General features: G+C 39.6%; 2 protein-coding genes across 2 annotated transcripts; both read left to right on the forward strand.

The window, feature by feature from the left end:
• The first annotated feature begins 964 nt into the window (after window positions 1–964).
• On the forward strand, window positions 965–17,047 carry setdb1b (SET domain bifurcated histone lysine methyltransferase 1b). Its single transcript, XM_062421748.1, has 25 exons — window positions 965–1,048; window positions 3,564–3,767; window positions 5,598–5,764; window positions 5,868–5,911; window positions 7,619–7,745; window positions 7,828–7,998; window positions 8,156–8,357; window positions 8,442–8,515; window positions 8,687–8,877; window positions 9,048–9,177; window positions 9,381–9,699; window positions 10,352–10,465; window positions 10,632–10,938; window positions 11,045–11,306; window positions 12,143–12,233; window positions 12,318–12,434; window positions 12,631–12,797; window positions 12,954–13,178; window positions 13,330–13,497; window positions 14,242–14,372; window positions 14,571–14,590; window positions 14,697–14,815; window positions 14,937–15,193; window positions 15,285–15,373; window positions 16,707–17,047. Exons 1-25 carry the CDS (start codon window positions 1,032–1,034, stop codon window positions 16,822–16,824), a joined length of 3,831 nt encoding a protein of 1,276 aa, XP_062277732.1. The 5' UTR covers window positions 965–1,031; the 3' UTR covers window positions 16,825–17,047.
• A 1,029-nt stretch (window positions 17,048–18,076) lies between these two features.
• On the forward strand, window positions 18,077–27,384 carry LOC133983893 (meiotic recombination protein REC8 homolog). Its single transcript, XM_062423109.1, has 20 exons — window positions 18,077–18,132; window positions 19,723–19,791; window positions 19,874–20,016; window positions 20,121–20,196; window positions 20,293–20,413; window positions 21,200–21,262; window positions 21,760–21,850; window positions 22,167–22,234; window positions 22,323–22,401; window positions 22,520–22,598; window positions 22,684–22,861; window positions 23,542–23,757; window positions 24,244–24,448; window positions 25,700–25,839; window positions 25,873–25,914; window positions 26,003–26,045; window positions 26,353–26,437; window positions 26,511–26,594; window positions 26,706–26,815; window positions 27,281–27,384. Exons 1-20 carry the CDS (start codon window positions 18,077–18,079, stop codon window positions 27,382–27,384), a joined length of 2,052 nt encoding a protein of 683 aa, XP_062279093.1.
• Window positions 27,385–27,940: the final 556 nt, after the last annotated feature.

The raw sequence follows: 27,940 nt of genomic DNA on the forward strand, positions 1-27,940 counted from the left end.
GGTTTGAAATAACCTGGAGAAGCTTGGGATAGTTGAGAATATTGTTGATAGTATGGGAATCCTTGGTATAGTTTCGGCAAATGTTTTTAATAGTCTAGAAAAGGTTGGGATAGTTTTGATGAATGTTTTTGATAAGTCGGAGAGGGTTCAGAAAGTTTTGAAGATTGTTTTTAATAGTCTGGAGAGGGTTATGATAGTTTTGAAGATTGTTTTTAATAGTCTGGAAAAGGTTAGAATAGTTTTGGTGAATGCTTTTGATAGTTCGGAGAGGGTCCTTGGTATAGTTTTGGCAAATGTTTTTTAATAGTTTGGGGAAGGTTGGTGTAGTTTTGGAAAATGTTTTTGGTAGTCTGGGAAAGGTTAGGATAGTTTTGGAGAATGTTTGTTATAGTTTGGAGAGGGTTGGGAACATTTTGAAGAACTTTTTGGCACTCTGGAGAGGGTTGGGATAGTTTTGGTGAATGTTTTTGATAGCCTGGAAAAGGTTAGGATAGTTTTGGAGAATGTTTTTGAAAGTCTGGAGAGGGCTGGGATAGTTTTGGTGAATGTTTTTGATAGCCTGGAAAAGGTAACGATAATTTTGGAGAATATTTTTGATAGTCTGGAGAGGGTTGGGATAGTTTTGATGAATGTTTTTGAAAGTCTGGAGAGGGCTGGGGGTCGTGTCTGGATGGCTACCCTAAATGTGTGAAACTCTCGCGAGATTTGTACGCTTTGTTCCTTCACTGTACAAATGAATTATGTTTTATGATATGAAAAGGCTGTAATTAAAGTATTGTTAGATTTAGGCACAAACAACACTTGGTTAGGATTTGGTGGTTTGGATTAAAATGAACACTCTCGGGAGATATGCGCGGGCCTGGGGTTTGTCATGTAAACGCTACCCGTGCCCGGGTGTGCGGGGTTTTCGTCTCACAGGCCGTAGCGGCGCAGTAACACCGCCCACTTGGAATACCCCGAGAAACAAATCATGCACTCCTTTATGTAGCTAGCAGGTAGCTAGCTAACGGTTTAAATTACGAGCACACAGGATGGAAAGCAGCGAGGGGTGAGTGCTCGGTGCTGTGTTTTTGGGAAGTTTTAGCTGCACAGTCTGACTCCTCTCTGAGAGCCACAGCAGATAGCACAGTGCTGTTTGTTGCAGCAACAACACCTGCAGCAGTCAGGCAGCAGAGGAGACATTGTGCATGCTAATGCTAGGCTAACGAGCTAGCCTGCTCGTCCCTGCATGAAGCCTCAGATTGTCCTCTTTTAATCTGTAATATGTCTTGTTAAAGTGTCAGTGGAGTTATTGTGGATCAGATTAGCTGGTACTCCGTCAGCCTAGACGGATAGAGAATAATATCCAGGTAACTTCAGGTGATTTTGGCTTTCAAGCTATCCCTTGTTGTGCTAGCCTGCAACCTTTCAATTCAAACAACTTCATTACATTTACATGAACTATAAGGTGATATATCAACCCTATTATAGCTGTGTTGAGCCAGATATTTGTATTATTTGTAACTGTTCATTTAGTGGGGATTGTAGTTTCAATGAGCTCCTGTGTGAGTGGTAAACACACATCAACATACTATGGTCAGACTGGAGGAGAGAGATGCAGAGGTTCACACACATTTATCATTCTGTCCAAACAGTGTGCAAGGTCAACTGCAGGAAACACACTGTCTACTGTGGAGTTTGCATGCATTAATGATTTTGAATGTAGATGTGATTCAGGTGGGATCAGAGATGATATCGCTTCCCTGGAAACGTGTAACTGAATCAAACTGACATATGATAAAGGATGCACTTATGTTGATTGTTTACTGGAGGAAATGATAACAAAACTGATAGATATCATCATGCATTTATTATTGGTCTTATATAACAGGTCAGCCTTCTCAGCTAGGATTGAATGATTTGAGTCATTGTCATGTTATTAAAGTACAGGATCACAATATGTCATGTTTGTCTGTCTTAAAACACTAGTCAGGTGTCCAAATGAATATTAAAACAGGTTTTTCTTGCTATAATTATTCCTCTTCGTACTGACCATTAGAAGATCCCTTCATAATGCACTTACAATGTAAGTGATGGGGGACAAAAGCTACAAGCCTGCTTCTGTGCAAAAATATATTTAAAAGTTTATCTGATGCTAATATGAAAATTCAGACTTCTGAAGATCGAAGATATCTTTCAGTGTTAGTTTTTAGTGCCAAAGTCCGTCTTTTTGTTACTGTACTTCCACAGGGAACAGGGAAACGCTGTCTGAGAAACACAAAGAGTGAATTTGATGCTAAAAAGAAAATGTGGCAGATATCCACTTCATATGACTAACTCACACTGTTGGAGCCTCATATAAGTTTCAGATCAAGTTTTAAATGTGTTTTTGCATGAAATGACTGTGTGGACACTGTAGATTTTGGCCCCATCACTTACATTGAATGCACTTTTGAAGGGGATATTTTCCAAAACCTTGAAAAATTGTGAACCTGTTGTTTAATGATGGTATTTTCTTAAATTGGTTAGGGCAACTGACTGTGAAAAATGTCTGCCACTATTTCTCAAAGCCCAAAATGTTGTCCTCAAATTATCACAACCTAAAGTTATTCAGTTTGCTGTCATAAAGGAAAAATAAGCCAAAAGAATATTCACAAATGAGAAGCAGGAATCAGAGATAATCAAAATAGATAGATAGAAAAACTGGCGATTAAACAACTAATTGTTGCAGCTCTAAAACTGGTACATATCACAATATGGCAAATGTACTCAGAATGCATACAGTATATAGAAAAAATAAACCAACATCCAAAGCAAAGAAATATGTTTCAGTTTTATGCATTAATTGAAACCGAACCCTTTTGAATGATCATTTAAGATCATATTACAATATGATTCAGATAAAAGTTGATAAACAGTAGTATTGAATTATTTTCAGAGCCTAGCCACAACTTATACATTATGAATTTGTCAAAATTTTTAAAATAAATTGTTGATTAGTCAATTGAAATTCAAATAATGAAGACTAATGCCCATTAAAATGGTACTCGGGTATCAGTCCTTCATATTTATGTGCTTATTTATTTATTCATAAGTGTGGCGAACACGCTCAGTTCCCAACCATTGTTTATTTACAACTACACGAAACAGAAAAACAAGTCAATACTCACAGTTAAGAATCTTTATCCAGTGAATGTTTGCTATGTGTTCTCTGAACTGTGGAGGCTTACTGATCAATTTAGGATTAAGTCATTTGCTAAATGAAAATGAGTATTTTCCATTGTATTTAAAAAAAAAAAAAAAGAAAAAAAAAAAGGATTGTCATACTTTTACTCTGTTGCTCATGTGACTGTTGCATTGAATAAAGGCTGGTAAAATAAAAGGCCCAATATTGGCAGTAAATGTTCGACTGATAAAACCTTTAACTTTAAAACTGACAAACTGCCCTGCTGTGCAAAGTTGTTGGTGGACATCATTTGTTTTTTTTTATCTAACAATGGTTGTCATACAGCATTATTTACAGTCAAGATTTATGCATAGATATTTGCAACTATATTCACATGTTTTCCTTTTTCTCTCCTCAGAATGGAGGTGGAGGGTTGGGACCCCAGTCTGGAGGAAGAACTGGGCATTTCTCTGGATGAACTGAAGAAGTGGATTGAAGAGGCTGTGGAGAAGAGTGAGATTGTGCAGAAGAAAAAGGCTCAGCTGACAGAGCTGAAGAAATGGGTGGAGCAGAAAGAGGAGGAGGAGGCAGTGACAGAGACGCTGCTAAGTGATGCCAACCAGTAAGTAAATACAAAACACATCCAAACCTGTAATAGTATAACATCTTAGTGAATTATAGACCTACAATCTTATATTTGAGTTTTTAATTAATTTAATATATCTTAATGATTGCTAATGTGGATAATTTTGCAGCTTTTTACTGTGCCACCTTTTTCTAAATGTTCATACGCACATACATCCTTGATGTATAAAAATCAACATATATCACACTTTATAGTTTCTGATTGTACAGATGGTAGTTTTTGATTGTTGTGTGGAAGCCAGCTGTTTATTGGAAGCAGCCTGTGCATGATACAATGGAAAATGTACCATGAGATGTTGACAGAGTGGAGGAGCAGATCTACGTTTCTCCAATGAGCATCATAAATGTCAGCTAAAAGAAACTCCGTAACAAGCTGACACAGGTTTTCTAACAAACGCACGGAGCCAAGCATTTACTGCGCACAGCATCCAACAGATGTGGCTCTGATACACACGAATACAAGTTCAAGTTTGTAAGTTGTGCAGAATAACACACGTCATGCTTAAATACTACCGCAGACAAAAGTAATTTTACACAATAACAATAAGATAGACATTGAAGATACAGGGAAAAACAAAAGACAAGAAAAACTATTACAGATAAGGAATTTACAGTATTTAAATAAGTAAATGAATGGTGTTAGAATAAAAATACTAGATGCTATGAGTATATGCAGATGAAAGCAGCAGTGCTACTATAAAAAGTGCAAAACTGAGTGACTGTGCAATGCGTGTATGCAGTAGAGGGTAAGAGATATGATCATATCTGTTTCTTTCTTGTAGCAGAATGGTCATTAAAGTCACGAGTGCAGTGTGTTGCATATTTCAGGTGTTACAGTTCAGTAGTCTGATGGCCTGGTGAAAGAAACTGTAAGAAAAGAAACACCAGTGTGGAGGGGCACGCTCGTGTGCTCCTGCACCTCCTGCCAGATGGTGGCAAGTTATCAATATGTGCCAAAAACATGACTGATAACTTGATAAATAATTGATAACTGTAATATTCCTGTTTAACTTTTAATGTTTAAACTAAAATGTTTTTTTAATGGTTTTATGAGTATTTAATATAAATCGTTTGATTTCATTATATTGAGTAATATGTTTAAATCACTCTCTGTGTCTGATTTCACACAAAACAGATAAGAATCCATTGTTGTGGGTAGGGCTGCAACAAATATTTATATTCGTAATTGATTGTCCTGTCAATTATTTTTGATTAATTAATTATTCATTTGGTCTTTAAAATGTCAGAAAATAGTAATAACGACTATATGTTATATTTAAGAGTTCAAAGTGATGCCTTCCGATGTTTTTTGTCTGACCAACAGTCTAAACAGATGCAATTTACCATCATGTTTGGCAAAGAAAAGTATTAAATCTCCACATCTGAGAAGCGGAAACAGCTAATGTTCTGCATTCTGAACAAATATTTGGCAAATATCTTGTTGATTGACTGATCGATTAATCAACAAATTGTTTCAGCTCTGGTTGTGACTGTAATATGTGACAGATGGGTGTGTGTTGTATAACAGCGATACACCAATCTGTCTTTACAAAGGACCAGTCCAATACTAATGTGTTTTTTCCATTGTGTTGGACTGGTTGTAATAATTTTTATAGAAGGTAACGTGAGGCGACAGCTGTGGCACTAAAAACTGTATTCAATGGGATCTGCCACATCATGGCAGATAACCGATCCGCCTAATAAAGTCGGCATCAACTTCATATTTGATCCACATATTGATACTTCATATTGATCCACTGGACTGAATTACATGCTGAGACCTCTCCTCCCTCGCCTTCCTCCTCAGGTCCATATTGGAGTGCGAGAAGCTTGTAAAGGCAACCTACCATAAGAACGGCCTCGTCTATCGGGAGAGCAGCTCAGAGGATGAAGGGGGCGTCGGAGGGGTGTTGTCCTCCGAGGTCATTGAGATAGATGACGATGATGATGATGATGTTATTGCTGTTGGCTGTTGTAAGTTGTACAATTCTTTCTTAAGGGAACATTTCAGTCTGGCTGTGAAATGAAAACAGTTGAGTTTTTAAGTGATGTATTTCTTTTCTTCACAATGTTTCAGTGGTTCCTCCAAAGAAGACAGTAACTCCTGGCAAAGATCCAGTGGTGAGAACAATACAAAGTTTAATTCTTATTATTATGTATTTCTGCCATTTAACTTCACTGCTTAATGTTATAGAGGGTTGTTCGATTTAAGGGAGTTTAGATGTATTATTGTTGTTGTCTTCCTCTAAACGTTTTCTGGATTTAGATATATAGATTAGATAGATAAATCTTGATTTATTTTTTGATAACATTACTGCCAGTTTCTAAATTACAGTAACTAACAAATAAGTTGTCTACCATGAATTATACAGTCTCTGAAAACAATGTTGTTTTTTTTAACCTGACTTAAGTTAGTAGGCTACCCATCCTGATTTTAAACCTTCAGCTTTTCCATATAAATGAACGTCTGTTATATTTAAGCCCTTTGCCAATTGAGTTCACACAATGCTGATTAAGCCTATCGCTGCCACATAAATGTCTATGTATTTCAGAGTATATCAGAGTTTTTAATCAGATGAATGCATGAATATAGACTTCCGCCAGCTGAGTGGTTAACTTCCAGTTAGCTCTCTGCTAACTTGAACGGGGATAAAATAATTTAATCATGCCACTCTTCTTGACTTTCCAAATGTTATTGGACCGAATTGATCAAATTCTGATAGTGAAACAAATAATTTTGAGAGGGTTTGACACTTTTTCCACCATTTTAGAGTAGCAACTAAGTAGGCCACAACGGAGCCTGTGCAGCACGTGTTTTTGTAATTACACTCACTGCCAGAAGGGGGAGACAAAAGTCCTGCACGCCAGCTAAATTATATACCCAACATTTGTCTTGAGCTATTATTTGTAGATTTATTTGTAAATTTATTTATTTAAAAGACAGGGACAATGCATATTGATCAAAAAACATTAACATGTAAATACACAAGATTATAGCCAGTGGCTAATTTCCATCTATAGTCCCTGGGGGCAGGTTGATGTTAAAAACAACGACATGTAAAATAACGTTTTTCAAAGGAAAGAAGAGAAAAGGAAATAGAGAAAGAAAGAAAAAATAAAATAAAATAAAATAAAATAAATAATAATAATATGTAATCAGACAGATAAACAATGAGCAGAAAACCTTGTTAGTCTTGACAGGACCAGAATTTGGGGGATCATAAAGTGCTAAGTGCTAAAGTGCTAAGTGCTGCTATATATACACATATATTACAGTATGCAACATAAAGACAAACAAACAAATGTTTATATTAACTTAGATTCAGCTTTATTTTCATTGCACATAATGCACAAAGTACAAATCAGTATCTGACCAGAGATTGCAAACAATAGAAGAAGTACATATGGATTTACATAAAGACAAACAAATAAACAGAATAAACAATAAACCAGTGGTGTAGTGAAAGTAAGAAGGGATGAAACTATGATATATAAACAAAATAAAGCAATATACAAAATGTGCAGTTTGAATGCATGCAGCTATAATATGTCAGCGATGTAACTGACTTCTACAGTACAGAAACAAAATTGACCAAATAGTACAGTTGTAACAATGTGACAATTAAGCTGTTAGTCATATAATGTTCATGAGTATTTAGAGAGTACCGAAGTAGACCATTGAAACACATAATTTCCTAAATCTAGTTTTTTAACATCCAATATAGTTTGCCTGAGGTGGAGGACTGGAATTAAGCACTGTTCCCCTGTCTGACTCAACACTATATGCAGATGATGATGTTCGGTTTGTATTTGTATTTATTGTGACAGCTAAAAGAGACCTCCACAGCTCTACAGAAAACCTCCCAGCAGGTGCAAAAATTGGTCCAAATGGTTAACAAGACTTCACCAGGTGCTCCGTTGATAAGAGCTCCAACGCAGCCTCCAGCCCAGTCAGGTGAGTGCACACACATTCTTTACCTGTGTGAGAATATGGTATGTTTGATACTAAAAGCGTGTGTGGTCTTTCTGTCCTCTAGGTATTAACGCTTCAGTGCCAGCAGTGTTTGTATCCCAGGTTCCATCTCAGTCGATGACCCAGCCGAATCTGAAGATAAAAGAAGATGAGCTCAGAGTCGGAATGAGCATTCTGGGAAAGAAACGCACCAAGATCTGGCACAGAGGCACCCTCGTTGCCATCAACCCTGTTGGTGTGTTTCCACATTTACTTCTTTTAAAGTGATATTGAACTTTCAACGTTTTATGTTTCCTGTAGCGTCTTAATTTCTCATTATTATTTAACATGTTTATTCTATGCTTCCTGCTGTGCTGTGTCATCAATGCTACACATCCTCTGCTCATATTCAGGAAACGGTGTCTTCAAGTATAAAGTGAAGTTTGATAAAGGCAAGAGTCTGCTGTCTGGAAATCACGTGGCTTTCGACTATAACCCCACACTGGAGAGTCTGTATGTTGGGGCCCGTGTAGTCGCCAAGTACAAGGATGGCAACCTGGTGTGGCTCTATGCTGGAATAGTAGCAGAAATGCCCAACAACAAGAACCGAATGAGGTGGGAGGACGAAGAGAGTGGTAAAACTGTGGGTGGGGATGTGCTGGTGTTTCTTTGTTAATGTCCTGCTTGTGTGTGTTTCAGGTTTTTGATCTTCTTTGACGATGGTTATGCCTCATATGTGACACTACCTGAGCTCTACCCTGTATGCCGACCATGTAAGAGCCCATTTTTCTGTCCTCTCCTCCTCTATTGTAAGATCCAATAAATTCTACTGATACTGCAGTTTTAGAATCACTTGGCTAAGTGCTTCCTATATTAATTTTAGATTAAAGAAGAGCCAATTAATTTCACTGATCAATAAGAGTGAGATTATTCTTTTTTCACAGTAAAGCATACTTGGGAGGACATAGAGGACGCGTCGTGTCGAGACTTCATCGAGGAGTATATCACTGCCTATCCCAGTAGGCCTATGGTGCTCCTAAAGCTTGGCCAGATCATTAAAACAGAGTGGGAGGGAACTTGGTGGAAGAGCAAAGTGGAAGAGGTGGATAGCAGCTTGGTCAAGATCCTCTTTTTGGTAAGTTTGCATCTGAATTGAGATGAAAAAATATTCACGTTCATCTGGTTTGATAGCTTGTTGCTTAATTAAAATGACATTAATTTGGTCAAAAAAAGTGATGAATAGTGTTTGACTTGAAACAGTAGTTTATAGAGAGTAACTTCCTTGTGTTGTTTGGTGTTGATCAGGATGATAAGAGGAGCGAGTGGATCTATAGAGGTTCCACTAGGTTGGAGCCAATGTTCAACCTTAAGATGACCTCCGCAAACACCCAGGAGAAGAAACTTGCCGGCCAGCAGAGGACGCGACCTAACATGGGTAACGTAGAACACACAGTACGGTTTTCACCATGGCACTGTTAGACTCATTTTATTTACTTGGATTTGTTCTTGTAAAAGAAGAAAATATGAAAAGTTCAAGTACGTGAATACTTACTGTAGGCTTTTTGTTAATGCTATGTTTAATTATTAATTTTTTAAAAATCAATCATTTAATTTGTCAGTGTCAATTCCAATCTCCAGGTGCACTGAGGAGTAAAGGCCCAGTCGTTCAGTACACCAGTGATGGACATGTTGGAGCCTCTCCTGTCACATCACAACAGGCCCCTCCCAGCCAGCCTATACAGGCACCACAACCTCAACAGCCACCACAGCCACCACAGCCGCTACAGCTCCAACAAACCGCTCAACCTGCACGTCCTCCACAGCAAACTACACAGCAAACTACACAGCAAACTACACAGCAAACTACACAGCCTCCACTAACTCTTCAGCTTCTGCAGCCTCTGCAGCCTCTGCAGCCTCCGCAGCCTCTGCAGCCTCCACAGCCTCCACGTGTCGAGTGAGTGATGCTAACTTACTCAACATCTAGCTGAGCCTACTAAAGCTGAGGAGGAATTTCATCTTTCTGATATGAAAATCTCAAGCACAAAAATCAACCAAAGTAGAAACAGAGACAAGTTGATAGTTTCTTATCCAAGCACTGCTATGACACTGACAAGGTTTTAAACCTTGTTGCTGAACCACAGAGGAGATAGGAGAGGAATTAGCACAAAAAAAGAAGAAAAAAACGCTGGTTGTGTGTGTGTGTGTGTGTGTGTGTGTGTGTGTGTGTGTGTGTGTGTGTGTGTGTGTGTGTGTGTGTGTGTGTGTGTGTGTGTGTGTGTGTGTGTGTGTGTGTGTGTCACAGTGGAACAGAGGAGAGCCAGTAATGATGACAACTACATTCTTTACATTACTGTAAGTTAATTAAAGCTTTGTGAGGAAAAAGCCAAGAAGACTCATTTATTAATGTAATCTGCACAAAAGATAGACAACGATCTCCCATCCTAATATCGCTGTACACATCGCCCAACTCTAGTTTCTACATTTATTTGTTCAAAGAAATAAGATAATAAGTGTTACTGAGATTTAATTAAATCTTGCATTTTTAACCAGTTTCTGAGATTGTTGATGTTGACTGAATGTCCTTTTCTCTCCTTGTGGTCTTACAGTAATAAACATCAGATGGCAAAGAAGAGTACTTCTCCATTTGTCCCTGGTGTGGGAGGCACTCATGCTTCCAAAGTCATGCAGTCTCTTTCCTCCAGTCCCAGTAATCTGCCTGGGTGAGTCCACCTCACTGTTGGTCCCAATAAGTTATTTGGACATGTTTGGACACAGGATAACATGGAGCACAATCTTTATTAGAGAGAATAAAGCTGTAACTTTTCTCTCACTCCTGTTTCCTCTCCTCTGTCTTTTTCTCTTTGTCTTTTGTTTATCAATCCACAGTGCAAGAATTTTAAATACCCCAAACAGTGCAAGCACCACTTTCCCACAGGCGTATCAGAGACTACTGCCCTCTCTTGCTCCTACTCCGTCTCCTCCTGTGGCCCACCCTATGGCCACCATCCCACATCAGGCCTCATATCGTGCTCCAACGGACCGTATCTTTTACATGGCACACACGTGTCAGCCTGCCTGTCTGAATCGTGTCCGACCAACAAAACCAGACCAGCACCGAGGAAAGAACCCCCTTCTCACACCATTACTGTACGATTTCAGACGCATGACGGGACGACGCAAAGTCAATCGCAAGGTATACAGTAGAGGGAGGAGAGAAATAATGTTGTTTATTCCTAACCATAAAATAGATGTCTTTCATTTTCTTGTAACATTTCTGCACTTGTCTTATCCCCCCTCAGATGACGTTCCACGTGATCTACAAGGCTCCGTGTGGGCTTTGCCTGCGTAACATGCCAGAGATCCAGCACTACCTCTTCCAGACACGCTGTGACTTTATATTCTTAGAAATGTTCTGTCTAGACCCCTACGTGCTTGTGGATCGGCCCTTCCAGCCACAGAGGCCCTTCTACTATATTCCAGACATAACTCGAGGAAAGGAGGACATCCCACTTTCCTGCGTCAATGAGATTGATTCCACCCCACCCCCTAAAGTAGCCTACAGTAAGGATGACATTTAGATGGCAATAAAGAAGAGATCTGTTTGGGCTTATGTCGTGATGGGACTATGTTATATTTCTACTTTTTGAGATGGTCATTGTGTTAGATTAGACGACCATAGGGTCATGAATTCTTGCCATGATTTGGCAAAATAACCCTCATACTGTATGACTTGCGTGATGTACATTGGTGATATTAAGATGACACCCCACCTGATAGCAGGTGGGGTCTGTGCTGTGTTAACTACTGTGTATGGAAGAAATTGTCTATGCTCTATAAAATGGTAGAAGTTGTCAAACTAGGAAAGAGAAGGAAAAACCGTTGACACATTTGTCTTTTTATCAATATATAATGAGGTTTTCCAGATGCTGCGTCATTGTCTTAACACTGTTTTTATTCCCAGTGCCCCGTGTCTGTCAGGTTGGGCCAACATTATTCTGTTCTCTAGTGGGTAGATAAATACATGCTGTATATAATTATAGTGAATCCAGTTACCTCCCAGTTACAATGTTGATTGTTGAGGAGCTTGAATGAGAAATAGCTGAACGCCATTTGTTTCAATTTGACATCCTGATTGTTCCTCAATCTCTGTTAGTTTTTTACAATTGTATAGTTATTTGTTTATCTTGCTTTTGAGTTTAATGAGAGCTTTTTTCTACGAGCCTTCGTCTTCTCACTTCACCTGTGGGTGTTTCTGTACAAAAAGTAACAATATAAATATATCAAGATTGATTGCCCTTTACAATACAGCTGCCTTTAGCTGCACCTTGCTACTTTCAAAAGTCACTCCAGTAAGTGATTGTAGAGAAATTGATAGATCTTTTTCTCCACTCTTAAAGGTAAAGAACGTATTCCTGAGGATGGAGTATACATCAACACAAGTGCAGATTTCCTGGTTGGGTGTGAGTGCACTGACGGCTGTCGAGACAAGTAAGTGAGATAATTTTTTTCATATTTTTGTTAATATTCTGAAGTGTGTCTTTGTACTTTAATGTCTTGGTGTCTTAATTACAGGTCCATGTGCTCTTGCCACCAGCTGACCCTTCAAGCGACAGGTTGTACACCAGGAGCACAGATCAACGCAAACGCAGGATATTTGCACAAACGATTAGAGGAGTGCCTGCCCACAGGGTCAGACATTAGTACAAACATCCCAAACCAAAACACTTCCCACCTGAGGTGTACTGTACAGAAAAACTAACTTGCTCTCACCCCTCATAACCTCATAAGAAGATAATTACTGATGAATATAACAGCTAATTTGTCTGTCTTGTCTCAGAAGCCATTATTTCTCTTTCTGTCTGCTTGCTCTCTCATTATCATTTAGGATCTATGAGTGTAATAAGCGCTGCAAATGTTCTCAGATGTGCACCAACAAGCTGGTGCAGCACGGCCTGCAGGTGCGTCTCCAGCTCTTCAAGACCCAGAACAAAGGCTGGGGCATCCGCTGCCTGGATGATGTGGCTAAGGGTTCTTTTGTATGCATCTATGCTGGTGAGGACAGGGACTTAATGGTTTGTCAAGTGCATGGGTGATGAAATCAGGCACACATTTAGACATCTTTATCTGTTTATTCATTACGATGCCACTGCAGATGACTTGATTGCAAGCTGACTAATTCATTTCCCTGTTGTCCTCCCACTTAACCAGGTAAAATCTTGACAGACGACTTCGCTGACAAAGAAGGTCTAGAGATGGGCGATGAGTACTTTGCTAACCTGGATCATATAGAGAGTGTGGAGAATTTCAAGGAGGGTTATGAGAGCGAGGCTCACTGTTCAGACAGCGAGGGCAGTGGTGTGGACATGACGAGGATAAAAATCCAACCCTCTGCCTTAATATCATCTAATCCTGTGGGGCGACCGCCTAAGAAGGGTGAGTCCAAGTCCAGTGGTGAGAGATCAAGACGGTCCCTAATAGAATTTGTGGTTAGATTCTCAGCAGTGTTCGTTGTCTTCACCCTAGCTGACATTATTGGAGCTCATTCTCCATATAATGTTCACAGTTTGTTTTTTTTCTTTCACAGCTCAAAGCCCGAGCTCATCGGGGGAGAGCAATGACGACGATGACAAAGACTCCAAGAGTGAAGAAAGTGACAGTTCAGATGACACATTTGTGAAGGAAAACTATTTCAGCTCCAGCTCTGTGTGGAGGAGTTACACCACACGTGGTCAGGTTAAAGGCAACAAAGAAGGTGAGCTGGTGGCATCTTTAGGAGCAGTAAAGTTTGGGGGTATTCTCGAAACGGACTAGTTCAGACAACGTGTCAGAAAACAATATTAAAGTGCTGGTCTGAATGGCTACACTTGAAGGCGGGGTGAAAAGCCTACTGTCTTTGAAAGGGGCGGCATGTGATAATAGTTTTAAATATGGGAATAACGGTGCACATTTACACACAGTGTCTCCTGGAAGGATTTTATGGTGTTGAAATGTTTTGGACACGTGACAGAAATAGCTGGGTAAAAATTGAAAAAAACAGCAAGGGCTTGAGAGTGAAGTTCAAACTCTTTCTTGCACACACCTGGCCAATCACTGCACACAGTCAGTGTGACTGTCAGATTGACATTTTCAGAAAATTCAGAGGCAATCACTCAGAGTTATGACATTGAATAGCAGGAAAGATCTATAGTGTCCACATATGACTTATTAATAGTCGTATTGTTGGACTGCTTGTTTGTGTTAGCTAATGATTAATGGGTGATTAATACCATCTTGGTGTCTTTTAGGTTACGTTTTAGAGTTGAAAGGCATACCTTGACATTGAACTTTATCTTTCTCAGACACACCTGCCCTATTATGTTAAAAAGTGTAAGCTTTTTGCCCTTGGCTGCCCTTAAAACTGCAACAGTGTTTTCTCAGTAATCACTTTCAGTGTCTAGAGGTCAATTTGGAAGATAATTTTTTGTGTTTTCGTACACTTCTCTCCTTCCTGCCCCAGGGAGTCAAGATAGTAAAGATGGATTGAGTGCATCGGCCAGAGGAAGTGATTATGAAAAGCCACCGTCCATGCCAGAGGAGACAGGGAAAAGCAAAGTGGCTTCATGGCTCACTAGCCAGGGACTGAAGAAGGTGAGTAAAGAGAAGGTAAAACAAGAATAATGCTTCATAAAACTGAGCTCTTTGTTTTAAATGTAAGAATATATATTGCAGGGCTTCACAAATATTTTTTTCAACTGATAGCGTAGTAAATAAATATTTTTTTTTAGAAATATTGGAAATCAAGGCACTCATCAGCATTCAGTGACCCTTTTCTGTTTTCCATCACAGGAATCTGGAGACAGCAAAAGGTGTGTTGGAATTGCTCATTTTGTGGATTTAACAATTATTAGCAAACTCCATGATCAATCTTTATTCTTGCTTTTGATGATTTTAATAATTTTGTGTTGCTTGTAGTAATGTGAAGTCAGAGACGGGGAAGAAGCAGGATGTGATGACGCTCTCTGACAGCGATGATGTTCAGACCATCAGCTCTGGGTCTGAAGACAATAAGGAGAAAGAGAAAGCCCCCCAGGGTAAGAAGAGAAGGGAAGGAGGGAGAAATGTGGAAATACTTATTGATCACATGCTTTTAACTGTTTTCACTTTTCATTCTTGTCTTTGTTGCTCACTCCCGTCGGCACTGCTCTGGCTCAGGCGTGACTAAAAAGCAGGTAGCAGTGAAATCCACACGTGGCATCGCTCTGAAGACCAGTCATGGCATGATGGTAAAAACAGGTCAGCCTGGAGGAGGGGGAGGGCAGGGGGGTCAGGGAGGTAAAGCAGGGCAGCAGGGACAGACTGGAGGAGGTGCAGACAACGCTCCCAGAAACACCCGTCTGTTCTTTGATGGCGAGGAGTCGTGCTACATCATTGATGCCAAGTTGGAAGGCAACCTTGGGCGTTACCTCAATGTAAGTCTGTTTTAAAAACTTTAAAGTCTCTTAAATTCCCTTCTTGTGTATGTTTTAACAGTGTTATCTGTGTCCCGTCTCTTTATTACAGCACAGCTGTAGTCCTAACCTTTTCGTCCAGAATGTGTTTGTGGACACACATGACTTGCGGTTTCCCTGGGTGGCCTTCTTTGCCAGCAAGTGAGTTTGCAACAAATCGTGTGTTTGTTACAGAAACTAATGTGTGTCAAACTTAGGAGCCTCAAGAAAAAAGGTTGTAGGCTTTAGTGGGTGCTCTGACCAAAAATTTAAAAATGGCAGGGGGGGTGCTTTGGTGGGGGCATGTTTATTCAAGAGAGTGAGACAATGAAATGTGAGTCAGTAACAGATCTATGAGTCTGAAGGCTTGCTGGATGCCAAAACACTGCACATGCTGTGGGAGGAGAATTTGCAACCCTGGAAAGTTATCAGCGTAACTGTATATCCTTTGTTTCAGTTGATCCCTTTACACAGTACGGGAAGTCTGCGCCTTTATTCTGCCTCACTGTTCTTTATTAAATGTGTGGACACAGAGTGTGTGGGGTTTACACACAGCTGGATCGATGTCTGTGTAAAAGGGGCAGCTGGCACAGCAGGACAGGGAGCTGATGCTGTTGTGTTACACGTCACGCCTCTGAAACCAGAACACTGGCAGGCTATGTAAAAGCACACATGGGGGCGGCATTATGCAGACTTTGTTTGATTCAGTGTGAACAAGCATTGGCGGCTTAATGACAGATCTGGTCATGGCTATAATGCAGAATATCTATTTAAAGAGCCTAGTGACAGCCAGTTGAATTAGGGCACTGACGCCACCAGTAATCTTTGTTAATGTGTATTTCATTAAAAATGAAAGAAATCTCCACTCAACTGAATATGCATCAGGTGTATCAGAGAAAATGCAACTTGAAAACAATGAGAAAAACTTGTGCACACTATCCGACTGTCAAACCTGATGAAGGTCCGACAGACTGAAATGTTGTGAACTAATATACTAAAATATTCCAGCAGTAGACAGTATGCAAGAGTTTTTATTCCTGTAATTGATTGGTCAAAGCAGTTTGTTGCTGGATAATGCTGCACTGAGCTGCAGCAAAGGTTGAGCCAGGTTAAAACTTTTTGCGGTACAGTCCCGTGTTTTCTTTTCCATTTCCATTTGTATTTGCAACCTTTCTGCATCAAAGCAGTGGCATGCAGTGCTGTCTGTCACAGCCTTAGGGGGGCACTCCTGTGTCATCTTTTTGTTCTATAGTGGATTTTATACATCTGGTAAATTATCTGCTGTTCACTGTTAGAGGTTTGTATCAATATAAACAGCCTCCATCAGTGGAAATGTCCTCAGACCAGATGGTTTTACAAGCCATTTGCTGATTCACAAAACCAAATCATATGATAAACAGAAGGAAAACATGAATGTAGTCTTTTGTTATTTGTCTGTTTATATAGTGTTCTGGTGTTATCCTACTCTGACTTGACTGTTTGCATCCTTGTGCAGGCGGATCCGGGCTGGCACAGAGCTCACCTGGGACTACAACTATGAGGTGGGCAGTGTGGAGGGCAAAGTGCTGCTGTGCTGCTGCGGATCCACTGAATGCAGAGGAAGACTACTGTGAACCGCTGGACTTCACTCCGTCGGCTCAGTCTATAGGAAACTTAAAAGAGCCCCTTCGACACTGTAACTTTGTGTTTTTTTTTTTTTTAAGTTGATCGATGAATTTTGTTACAGCTATTTTGTTGCCGTTATTTTATATGAATGTGTTTTCCTGATTTGTCCCATTTTATCCATGATGTGTTTCTTTAGGCTTCATCTGAATAAAAGTTCATTTTCTTTAATGAACCATAGCTACTGCATGTTCTCATTTGTGAAAACATACCACAGGTCATAAAAAAACACATTTGTTTAATTTTTATGGAGAAGACTGACCATCAAAAATATGTGAGGGAAATTTATTCAATTTAGAAAATAGAAGCCTTAACAAATTGAAACCGGGTTTTCTGTGAATCTTCCAGTAAAATGTAAAATGGAGCAGACAGATTAATTCGCAGCCTTTAATTGTGCAGACAGACTAGCGTGTCAACACTATTATGTCCTTATTAGAGTCCAGGTGGACAAAGTCATGAGACATACAATATATGTAATCAACCTAGACTGGATGTGCAGTTCAGTTGCAAATCTATTTGATAATGAATCAAAGAGTTGACACACTATCCAAATGCCTCACCTCAACACCATGTCAGAAACAAAAGGCAGACATCCCAACTCTTCCTGGAGTCTCCCGCATATTGATAGCGTCTCCATGACGCCCGCAAATGAGACGTATTCTCCTGGAATCTGGAGTGAACGAGCAAGAGCGCGGACTAGAGAGTGACAGCGCGTGTGTGTGTGTGTGTTTGAAAAGGCCACATTAACAAATGCATTATTGAATTATGAAAACGTTTCACCAACATACTGATACAATATTTAATGCTGAAAGTGACCATATAGCTTGTATCCTAATTCAGATGTTTTCTGTGACATGCTGTCACTGTTTAAATCTCATTTGTCTCAGAAGTGATTTACAGTTTACACAAATTACTTGGATCCTTACTTTCTAAAGCTCTAATTGGTCAGCAACAATTATCAACAAATGATTTAAATCGATTTCTTTCCAGTCTCTTAAATCACATTCAGGGTATTACGTTGTAACTTGGAGCTAACGGGAGAAAAAGTCTCAGTTGCTACCTGGAATTGACCAATCACTGACCAGTAAAACAATAAATATCACAACCATCAAAGCTGCTCTGACTTCACTTCAGTCTCCATCACACTGTTGCAGAAAGTGTCGCCTTTACTTTTCTGCTCATTTACCTAAATATTTGCTGAAGATGTTTTATTACCCCACAGTGTTGAGGCGCCACACGGGATGTTTTTCTACAATCTGGTGAGTTATAAATGTCTCTAAATGTTACTTACGTGTCATCATAGTGAAGCGACTTTACAGATAGCAAATTGGAGCTTAAATAGAGTTTAAATTTATCTCTGGTAGAATTGTGCACAGAAAAAGCAGTGAAGAAGTGAACAGAAAAGCATAACATTACCCAGTGGGGAAGTAAGGCAGTACATATTTTAGGGGGAAAATGTCCAGCTTGTACAATTGACTCACATTTTTCCCCTTTGTAAATCTTTCATATATTGAATTTTTTCCCGCAGATTTTGCGCCATTTTGGTGCAGACACTGGACCGTTTATTTACATTTTAAAAAAGCTGTGAGAACAGGTGCTGAGAGGAAAAGCTCACAGAAGTCTGTTAATATAAACGCAGTAACCAAAACATCAAGTCTGTGCTCTTGAAGTGCTGCTGATCAAAGATAACAGTTTTGAACATGAGCTGAAGGTAAAAGGTCACATCAAGTCAAAAAAGAAATGCACATTAAGGTTTGTTGAACATGTGCCTTTACAACAAAGACTCTTCATTCTTTGATGTGTTTCTTTAATCAAATAATCAAACTTGTGTATAGACTGATAAAGTACACTCACCTTTTACATATGTGTCTTTGTGGTGTTTGATATTACTGGCCAGACACAGATTAGTATTTTTAGATTGTGTTTATATGTGTAAATGAGTTGTACATTATACAGTGACACCTTGTCAATATCACTAAAATGTTAAGTCTCATTTTTTGTTTCAGTGGTCACAGCTGTCGACCTTTGAGGCCTCTATGTTCAGTATAATCTATGTAACCTGTTTGTTTTTAATTATAAATACTGTAAGATCAGATACCCCACATTCAACCCTACAATACTATAATTATTGTAAGTTGATACAATTGTGAATCATTTAACATTTCAGTGATATTGCACAGGGTTGTACACAGTTTTGTTATATACTCTAGATTTGTACATTTGTTTGCTTGCCTCTAATTGCATCTTGAGGAACGAATAAATTATTTTAATATTAATTAAACCTTCACCAAGTTCAAAGCAATGTCTCAAAAGATTTGGTGATATGTTTTACCCATATGTTTTTTTTTTCCTGAAATGGCTCTTTTTAGTCAGTGTTGTTTTTAAAGCACAAGTGAAAAGTGATTACAATGTGAAGTAAAAATGGTGCTTCAGTGCTTGTTCATAAAATGTTCAAGACCGTTCAACCTGTTTGGAAGGCAGTGTGATGACCAACCATCAGACTGTAAAATCAATGTGGTTTACCCTGATGTCATCATGTTATAATGTTGCTACTGCAGGCATTTTCAATTGTCAATCAATGGAGGGTCATTACCAGAATTACTAGATGTGTTTTTAAAAAAAAGCTTCCTGTTGGATCTCTGCTCAGTTATAATTAGAAAGCATAATGTCTCCAGTTATAAAACAGTGAGTTAGAGTTCACAATAACTTACAGTTAAAAGTAACTAGAAAACAGTTATAGTTGCCAGGATAGGCTGAGAGATGGTAGGTTACGTAATCCTTCTTTTTCTTTTTCTTTTTATCCTAATGAATAAAAACATGAGACAAGATTGTGTTTTGAACCATTTCAGGCTTGTTGCTACAAAAGGCATCAGAATTCCTCGCCGGGATATCCTAAAAGTCAATGTTATAAGCACCTGGTGAGGCGTCATTTTCACATATTTACTTTATCTGGCTGAATTCTAAGCGGCCCAGGTTAATGCAAAACGAATTTCCGTGCAGTGATGACATCCTGGACTACGTGCTGGAGCAGGTCCCACCACCTGCGCCGGGTCTCCCGCGACCTCGCTTCTCCCTCTACCTCTCCTCCCAGCTCCAGTATGGCATCATTGTTGTGTACCACCGTCAGTGTGCTATTCTCCTGGGTAAGAAATCATTAACTGGTCAGAGGAGAGAGAGAGAGATACTTGCTGAGACAAGAGTGCTGCTTCTCTGTGTTATCTAATGTCAACCTTCTGTGTCCTCCCAGAGGAACTTCAGTCCACTATTGGCCAGCTGCTGAAACAGAGGACTGGCCAAAAAATTGATATGGATGACTACAGCAAGTGAGTCCAGGTGCTCCTCATCCAGAACATTTTCCTGCATTTACAAACAAAAAATAATGCCTGCTCCATGTTGCTGGACCTGTTGTTGTCTCTTAGACAAACTCTGCTCTTGCCGGATGCTCCGTCTGTCCTGGAGGAGGCAGAAGGAGCTATAGACCCCTTATTCGGAGTGATGTACATGCAGGACATCATACCTAGTCCCACTGCACCGATAAAGGTATCAATATGACAAAGAAAGAAAAAAACTGAACATAAGCAGAAATCTGCAAATGAAGGTAAAGATAGTAGTACCAAATGTACTGAAATGAAATGTTTATTTATCACATTTAACAACAAGGTAATCCAAAAAATATTTTATAGTTTAAATTTAAAAAGTGATCAATTGAAAATACAAATAAGCTCAAATTGAAGCTCAAGAACCGGAGAGTAAAAGTTACAGTGCAGGTTAAGATATTAATCAAAAGCCTCAAATTTGATGATAATGAAAAGGCAATGGCAAACAGAAAAGTCTTCAGTCTCGATTTAAAAGAACTCAGAGTTGCAGCAGACCTGCAGCTTTCTGGGAGTTTGTCCAACTGAACTTATCTATGTTTAGTTTTGACTGGGGACAGAAAGCAGACCTGTCCCATACCACCTGACAGGTCCGGATGATTCATAACATATCTTTCATAACGAGTTCAGAAATATATTTTTACCTTAAACCATGCAGTGCTTTATAAAGCAACAGCAACAGATTTCTTTGGAACCTGTGAAAACACCGTTATAGTCGTCGAGTCGACTGAATTTAAAAGCAGAACGTTTTTCCAAATCCTGCTGAGACATAAGTCTCAATAATCCTTGATGTGTCTTAATGTGTGTGTTAAAATTCAGGTCTGAGTTCATGAATACACAAAGATTTTTGGCCTGGTTTGTAGTTTTTAACATTATCAATTGAAGCTTTGCACTGACTTGTAATCACTCCTATAATAAATAAATATCCTCTGGGATGTTCTTTGTCTCTCAGATGGGAGGGAAATATCTGCGAGAAGCGTCTCCTGAACTCTCTGAACTGACCCCTCCGACCACCGCTGCTGCTGCTGCTGCTGCTGCTGCTGCTGCTGCTGCTGCTGCTGCTGTTGCTGCTGCTGCTGCTGCTGCTGCACTAGAGAGCGGTAGGATGACTTCATATGATGGCATCAAAATAATGATGTCTTCAGGGCAGTGGGTCACTGCAGCAGCAGAAAACAAGATGTGCTCTAAATGAAAAGATAGAAAAGAAATTCTTGAAATGATGACTCAGTTACATGATTAACGGTCAGAAAAATGACTGAATGTCATAAAATGTCCATCAAAATCATTTGAAAATAGAAATAGTTGACATTATATTATTATAACCTAACAAATATGACATATTTTGAACTAATGACACAATTCCACAATAAGACCATAATAGGGAGACTATATTAAGTAAATGCACATCCAAATGATTTGCAGACTAAAGAATTTGCATTCCAGTGACAGAAAATATGCTGAATGCTGGCCCTTCACACTATGTGATTATCACATATAATTAAAGCTGTGCAGCTTCACATAAAGATGGAGCCTAATTACAACATGCCCAGAGACGTACAGTATGTCAGGCTGTGTGCAGTGATACGAGCAGAAGTGCCAACAGGTCACTGAGAAAGACAGCGCTCCGTTTGTGTGAATCCAGGCAGAAATACAGAGCAGCACAGAGCAGAGATAGACAGGTTAGGTCAGGTCAGAGCAGAAACGGTGCAGAGCTGACTGCCTTCAAAAACAACCTCCTAATTGGTCCAAGATGATGCTGTAGTGTCGGGAAGTGTTGTATAGCTGGATTTCACTCAGCATTACAGAGCACTGTAATTGTTGCTTGACGAGCCGTGTCATCTCCTGCTGGCTTAAAATAGTCAGCAGGAGAGTCATTTCATTAATGTCATCCATTCTTCTTTTTTTTCTTTTTTCAACAGCCATAACTGCATCTCCAGACAGCATCACCCTGAGAGAGACAGAGCCTGTTGTCATCCCGACTGCAGAGGTACAGATCTCAAAAGAAGCACATATAAAGACACGTTTGTCTTCAATCCCATCCATCTTCTCCTTTCTCTCTGTCTTCTTGATGCTAGTTTGAAGGTGCAGAGCTAGCTGATCATCATCCAGATACTATTGACTTCCTTATGGCCCAAACGGATGACTTCCCAGAAGGTGAGAGGGAACACTAAGGCCCCATTTCTTCTATAAGATAACAGGGATTTTATGGATAAAGGAAATAATAAGACATTATCGTGTTGTGTTTTTTCTTCTTTTTAACATTTTCCAACAGATTTGGAGACAGCAAGAGAAGAAATGACGGAGACAGACAAGGAAAGAGGACAGAGGGAGCTTGCAGGATCCACTCTTGAGTAAATTATTCAGACTCATGCATGCTGACACATCAGCACAAGCGCACACTGATCCACACTGACTGTGTGTTTCTACCTGTGTCAGGTTACAGCCCACCACTCCCTCCAGTGAAGATGCCACTGTGTTGCCTCAGGAAGAACCACGACTGTCCGTGGAGAAGCCCGGACCACCGGAGGACCAGCTCAGCCCCGTCCCTGTACCCTCTCTTCCCTCACCACCATCTTTAGCAGAGGAACGCATCGAAAGAAGTCTGGAGTTAGAGGTGCCAACTTTTGTGTTTTCGAGACAAACTTCAGGAAGCTCATTTTGGTAGCTGAATGATTACAGCTCATGTCAGAGAATCACAAACTCCATTAGAGCCAACGACTTTTGTTCCATGTCAAACCCTCTCTCTCTCGCTCTTTCTCTTTCTCTTTCTCTTTCTCTTTCTCTTTCTCTTTCTCTTTCTCTTTCTCTTTCTCTTTCTCTTTCTCTTTCTTTTTCTCTCTCTCTCTCTCTCTCTCACACTCACTCTCTCTCACTCTCACTCTCACTCCCTCTCTCTCTCTGCTTGTTTGTTTAAAGGGGTTATAACTTGTAACTAATGACTTTAATGTTATTATTTTTTACTAATGTTTATAAATAAGCTATAAGTCATTATTAATTGTAGCTTATGTGTTGCTCGGTTGTGAAAAATCATTTTTTTTTAGTGTTTATCGTCTTCCAGCATAACACATGGATCACAAATTAAATTCATGTTAATAAAGACTGCAGATTCTCACTTCCTAATAAGCTTCTATTATTAAAGTTATAAATGCTAAATGAAAATGAATAACAGGTTTTTAGAAAATCCATCAAATCTCCTTTTGTAATTGTTAAGTTGTTAAAAAAATTAACTTTCGTCAAGTTGTCAAAAGGTCAATTTAAAACAAAAGCAAGTGTTGTACCTGTGTCAGGTTACAGCCCACCACTCTCTCTAGTGAAGATGCTATTTTGTTGCCTCAGGAAGAGCCACAACTGTCCGTGGAGAAGCCCGGACCACCAGAGGACCAGCTTACCCCCATACCTGTTCCCCCTCTTCCCTCACCACCATCTTTAGCAGAGGAACGCATCGAAAGAAGTCTGGAGTTAGAGGTGCCAGCTTTTGTGTTTGAGAGACACTTCAGGAAGCTCATTTTGGTAGCTGAATGATTACAGCTCATGTCAGAGAATCACAAACTCCATTAGAGCCCCCCCCCCCCCTCTCTCTCTCTCTCTCTCTCTCTCTCTCATTCTCTCACTCACTCAATCACTCACTCACTCACTCACTCACTCACCCATTCTCTCTCTCTCTGCTTGTTTGTTTAAAGGGGTTATAACTTGTAACTAATGACTTTAATGTTATTATTTTTTACTAATGTTAATGATAAACACCAGCTAATGGGATTTTTCACAGAATTATTCTTGTTAGTGTCTTTTAAATGATCTATAAGCATAAATAAATAAATAAATATATATATATATGGACATCAGTGGACAGTGGCTTCCCAAGCGGGTCATTAGCCATTAGTTACAACTTATAAACCCCTTTATAAAGGGACCTCATCACAAAATAATACTAGAATACATTTGACAGGCTGGAGGAAACCTGTGGTAAATTTACTTGCTCATCCCCCCAATCCTCAGGATGTGCCTTTACCAGAGGTGACGGCGAGGAGGGGTGGGAGGAAGAGGCAGCTGATCTTCTTCGACCCAGAGACACAGATCCCCGAGGATGTGCTGCAGCAGCAGATCGACAACCCTCTGACTCAGACCATGCGTCCCCTCTGCCCCCTGCCGGCTTCTCACAGGAGGCTCCCTGCTGCTGAGCTTCTCCGCAACCCCTGCACCTGTCAGTGAAACACCTGTAAAAATACAATAATGCACAATCAAACACCAGCTAAAAGCTTTCAGTCACTGATCAGAGATATAGTCAGGTTGAAGCTGGATGAAGCTGTGCTGAGAATTACGTAATGTCACCAAACTCTCCTTATTTACTTTATATTGCACTACTGTATATTGACCCTCCACCATTTATCTGACTGAACTGTGTGTAAATATATCAATTTCATAGTGCCTTCAATAACAGTATAGTGCTAACAATTCCACAATGCAGTTCACCACATTTTGCAGTTGCAAAAATGAACAATTTTTGACTCCACAGCTGACAGTGATGATGCAAAATGATGATGATTTGTAAGTTTCTGAAATCTCACTTTACAGCCCACTATTAACTAAACTATTGAGTGCCTGTTATGCAGGGAGTAGTAATAGCAACAGGCCTTTTTCACAGAAGACATTTTGACATGATAAAGCACTGGTGTAAAAATTCAAATGAACCATTGCTGAATTATTTTCACCTCCTTCAGTGTCAGAGTCCTGGTACTGTGCATGCTGGCTCACTGTTACACTGGCATGGTGTACTGGGACACTTGAATAGAACAGAGCCATTGTTAATGTGAATAGGGCCTACAATAACAGGTGCAACAAAGCTAATAGGAGTGTGAGGGAAACGTCAGCCAAGCTGTCAAAGAAAACGTCTTATCAGTAAACTTAAGTAAAAACACCTGTGTGGGTGTGCAGTGGGTGTGCTGGGGCTTAGACAGAACCACACATATTACACATCTTAGATTAGTATCTGTACGTTTAGGGTTGAAGTAAAGAGCAAATACATATTTAAAGACCAAACTAATAACTATTTGTGTTTTAATTTACTTGCTCTTCAAGAAGTATCTATTATCAGATTGGTAGATGAAATGTGTCCACCAGTCAGTCCAGATATCAGTATGTGATTTAAACTAGGCAATATAGGTTATATACAGTGGTTACCATTCCCTTAATTATGCCCATGATTATAATAAAAACCAATGAGACCATCTACATTTCACACTAGTGTTTCTCTAAATTACAACCATTTAATTTATTGATGCCTCTAAGTTGTTGTAATAATTTATGTATGTGAAGTGAAACACACATCATTTCAATTCTTTTTTCCCTCAGACTTCTCATACTCATCTTCAGATCATCTAACTGCTATTTTAAAGGACGTGACTAAAGCAACCTTTTCAAAAATAAACCACAAATCTATTTTTTCCCCCTGCAGGCTTGCCTGAAGAGGTGATGTTTCTATGGAGACAGGCTGCGACTATCTCGCCTCTCTCTGGCTCGGACCTGCAGGTCGGGGAGAGAGGACCTGAGTCAACCGACTCTGAGAAAGAAAAAGAGGCGGAGATGGTTGAGATGGTTGATATGGCTGAGACGGCTAAGATGGATGAGATGGCTGAAAGAGAGGAGAGACGTCAGCTCAGCCCCAAGGAGGTGGGGAAGAATTTGGGAATATTTTATACCGGGAGACGATGAGAAATGTCACAAGATGAATAATATCTGTGTCTGTGTGTTACCACAGGTCCCCAGAGATGTGTCAGAATCAGAGATGTTTTGTATTTCAGGTAAACCTTGTGAAAAAATTGCACCAATACATCAACAAATTTCACAACTAATGCCACATTTTGGATTGAAATCAGCGGACTGGGGACAGCTTGTTTGTGTTTAACCGAGGCGTGAGACTGTTGTCCACAGCACGAGCATCGGTGATTTGTGCCTTAACAGGAGGGCGGCTCAGGTCAAGGGTGGAGGTTAAGCATGTTTCACTTTTGGTTAAGGGTTAGGGCAAGCCTCCAGGGAATGAATATAAGCAAATGCAGTGTCTTCAAACATCTGCGGAACCAAAATGTGTGTGTGTGTGTGTTTGTTAAGGCCATGATTCACTGCCTCTGGAGGGCTCCGACCAAAGAGAGGCGTCTCAAGAGATCTCCCCCAAGTACCCATCAGAGAGAGAAGGGTAAGTAACGAAGATAGATAGGAGTGACTATATGAGTTCAGTCATGTTTACAAGCATGTGTGTGTGTTGGCAGGTCCACTGTATCCAGGTCCACACTGCAGGACATCCCAGAGGTGATGGAGGACATGCCGAGTAGAGCGTCAGCAGAGTCTCTTGGGTAATGACGGCATCTGACCTGAAATCTGAGAAACTCAGACATCTTGAGTTTGTTTTTATGTCATCTTTGCATTTGGAAACAGAAATACGTGCTTGTTGTGCGTGTGTCTAGGTTGATGCCGGTGTTGCCTGAGCACGAAGTGGCACCTGTGGTTTTTCAGTCTCTTCTGCCGCCAGACGCTGACCGCAGAGCTGTCAGCAACATTTTTCACACGCTTCTGGGTGAGGGCATCAATTTCAGTCATCAAATCATCCCGTTATTGGTTGTTGGAATTGTGTTAATGTTGCAGCATCAGCGCCTTTAATAAATATGTGTTTGGTGAGTTATGAGATCTGACTTTCAGTTTAGAAAAAGTCTGAGTAAGGGCTTTGAAAATACCAACGATGTCACCAGTGGAAGCTTTTATAATGAGGAGGGCAGAAGCTGGATGATACTGTTGACATCTGCCACACTGCAACTAACAACACAACAGAGGATAATGTACAATAGTTCAAAGAAAAATAATACAATTATATAAATATATATATATATAAAATGTACCCAATTTTAATATGAGCTTATTTTAATATTTTTATATTTTATAGATGTTCATGCAACCAAACCCAACTCAATTAATCAAATTGTTTGATTTTAAGCATGTGGGTTTTTAAATCTTGCATGTTTGTGTGTGTGTGTCTTGTGTGTAGTGACGTTATCATCCAGGAAGGTGCGTGCGGAGCAGGACCAGCCTTATGGGGACATCTTGATACTTCCTGGACCGAACTGGGAAGAGGGAGATCTGGCTTTGTGACATGTACACAGTCACAAAGGTTCCCATAAATCACCTAAACAAACATTATCGTTCAGTCAGAAAAGAAGATTATTTGGTTTCTTGTGTTCACTTTAAAGGGAGAGTTTAATTCAAACAGTGTAATACAAATGAATTAGTCGTAAATATAAATTGTAATATGTTTTGTAACTAACATTTGCTGTTGGTGTGTCTTGTTGACATGTTTAAAATTATTTCATATTTTAAAATGTTTTACCTGTTGTTTTTATGTCATAAACTTTCCAAAAGCATGGTTTTGCATCATTGGTCCATTTAGCACAGGTTGTATCAATTATATGGCATTTCAAATGAATATTTTAACAGATTTTATTGTTATATATTTTTTATATTTTTAATGACCTCATGACTGTTTTTCTTTGAGAGAACTAAAAAAAATAAACATTTTATATGATCTCTGTCAATTATTTCTATAAAGAAAGTGCATGCTGTATATTGAAGGGGTATCTATGCTATACAGTGCAGGACAGGTGTGGCAAAACATATTGCAGGGGTTAAGGAGGTGCAAGGAGGAGAGTAA

This window comes from Scomber scombrus, chromosome 7 (genome assembly GCF_963691925.1).
Source record: "Scomber scombrus chromosome 7, fScoSco1.1, whole genome shotgun sequence".
Classification (NCBI taxonomy): Eukaryota; Metazoa; Chordata; class Actinopteri; order Scombriformes; family Scombridae; genus Scomber; species Scomber scombrus.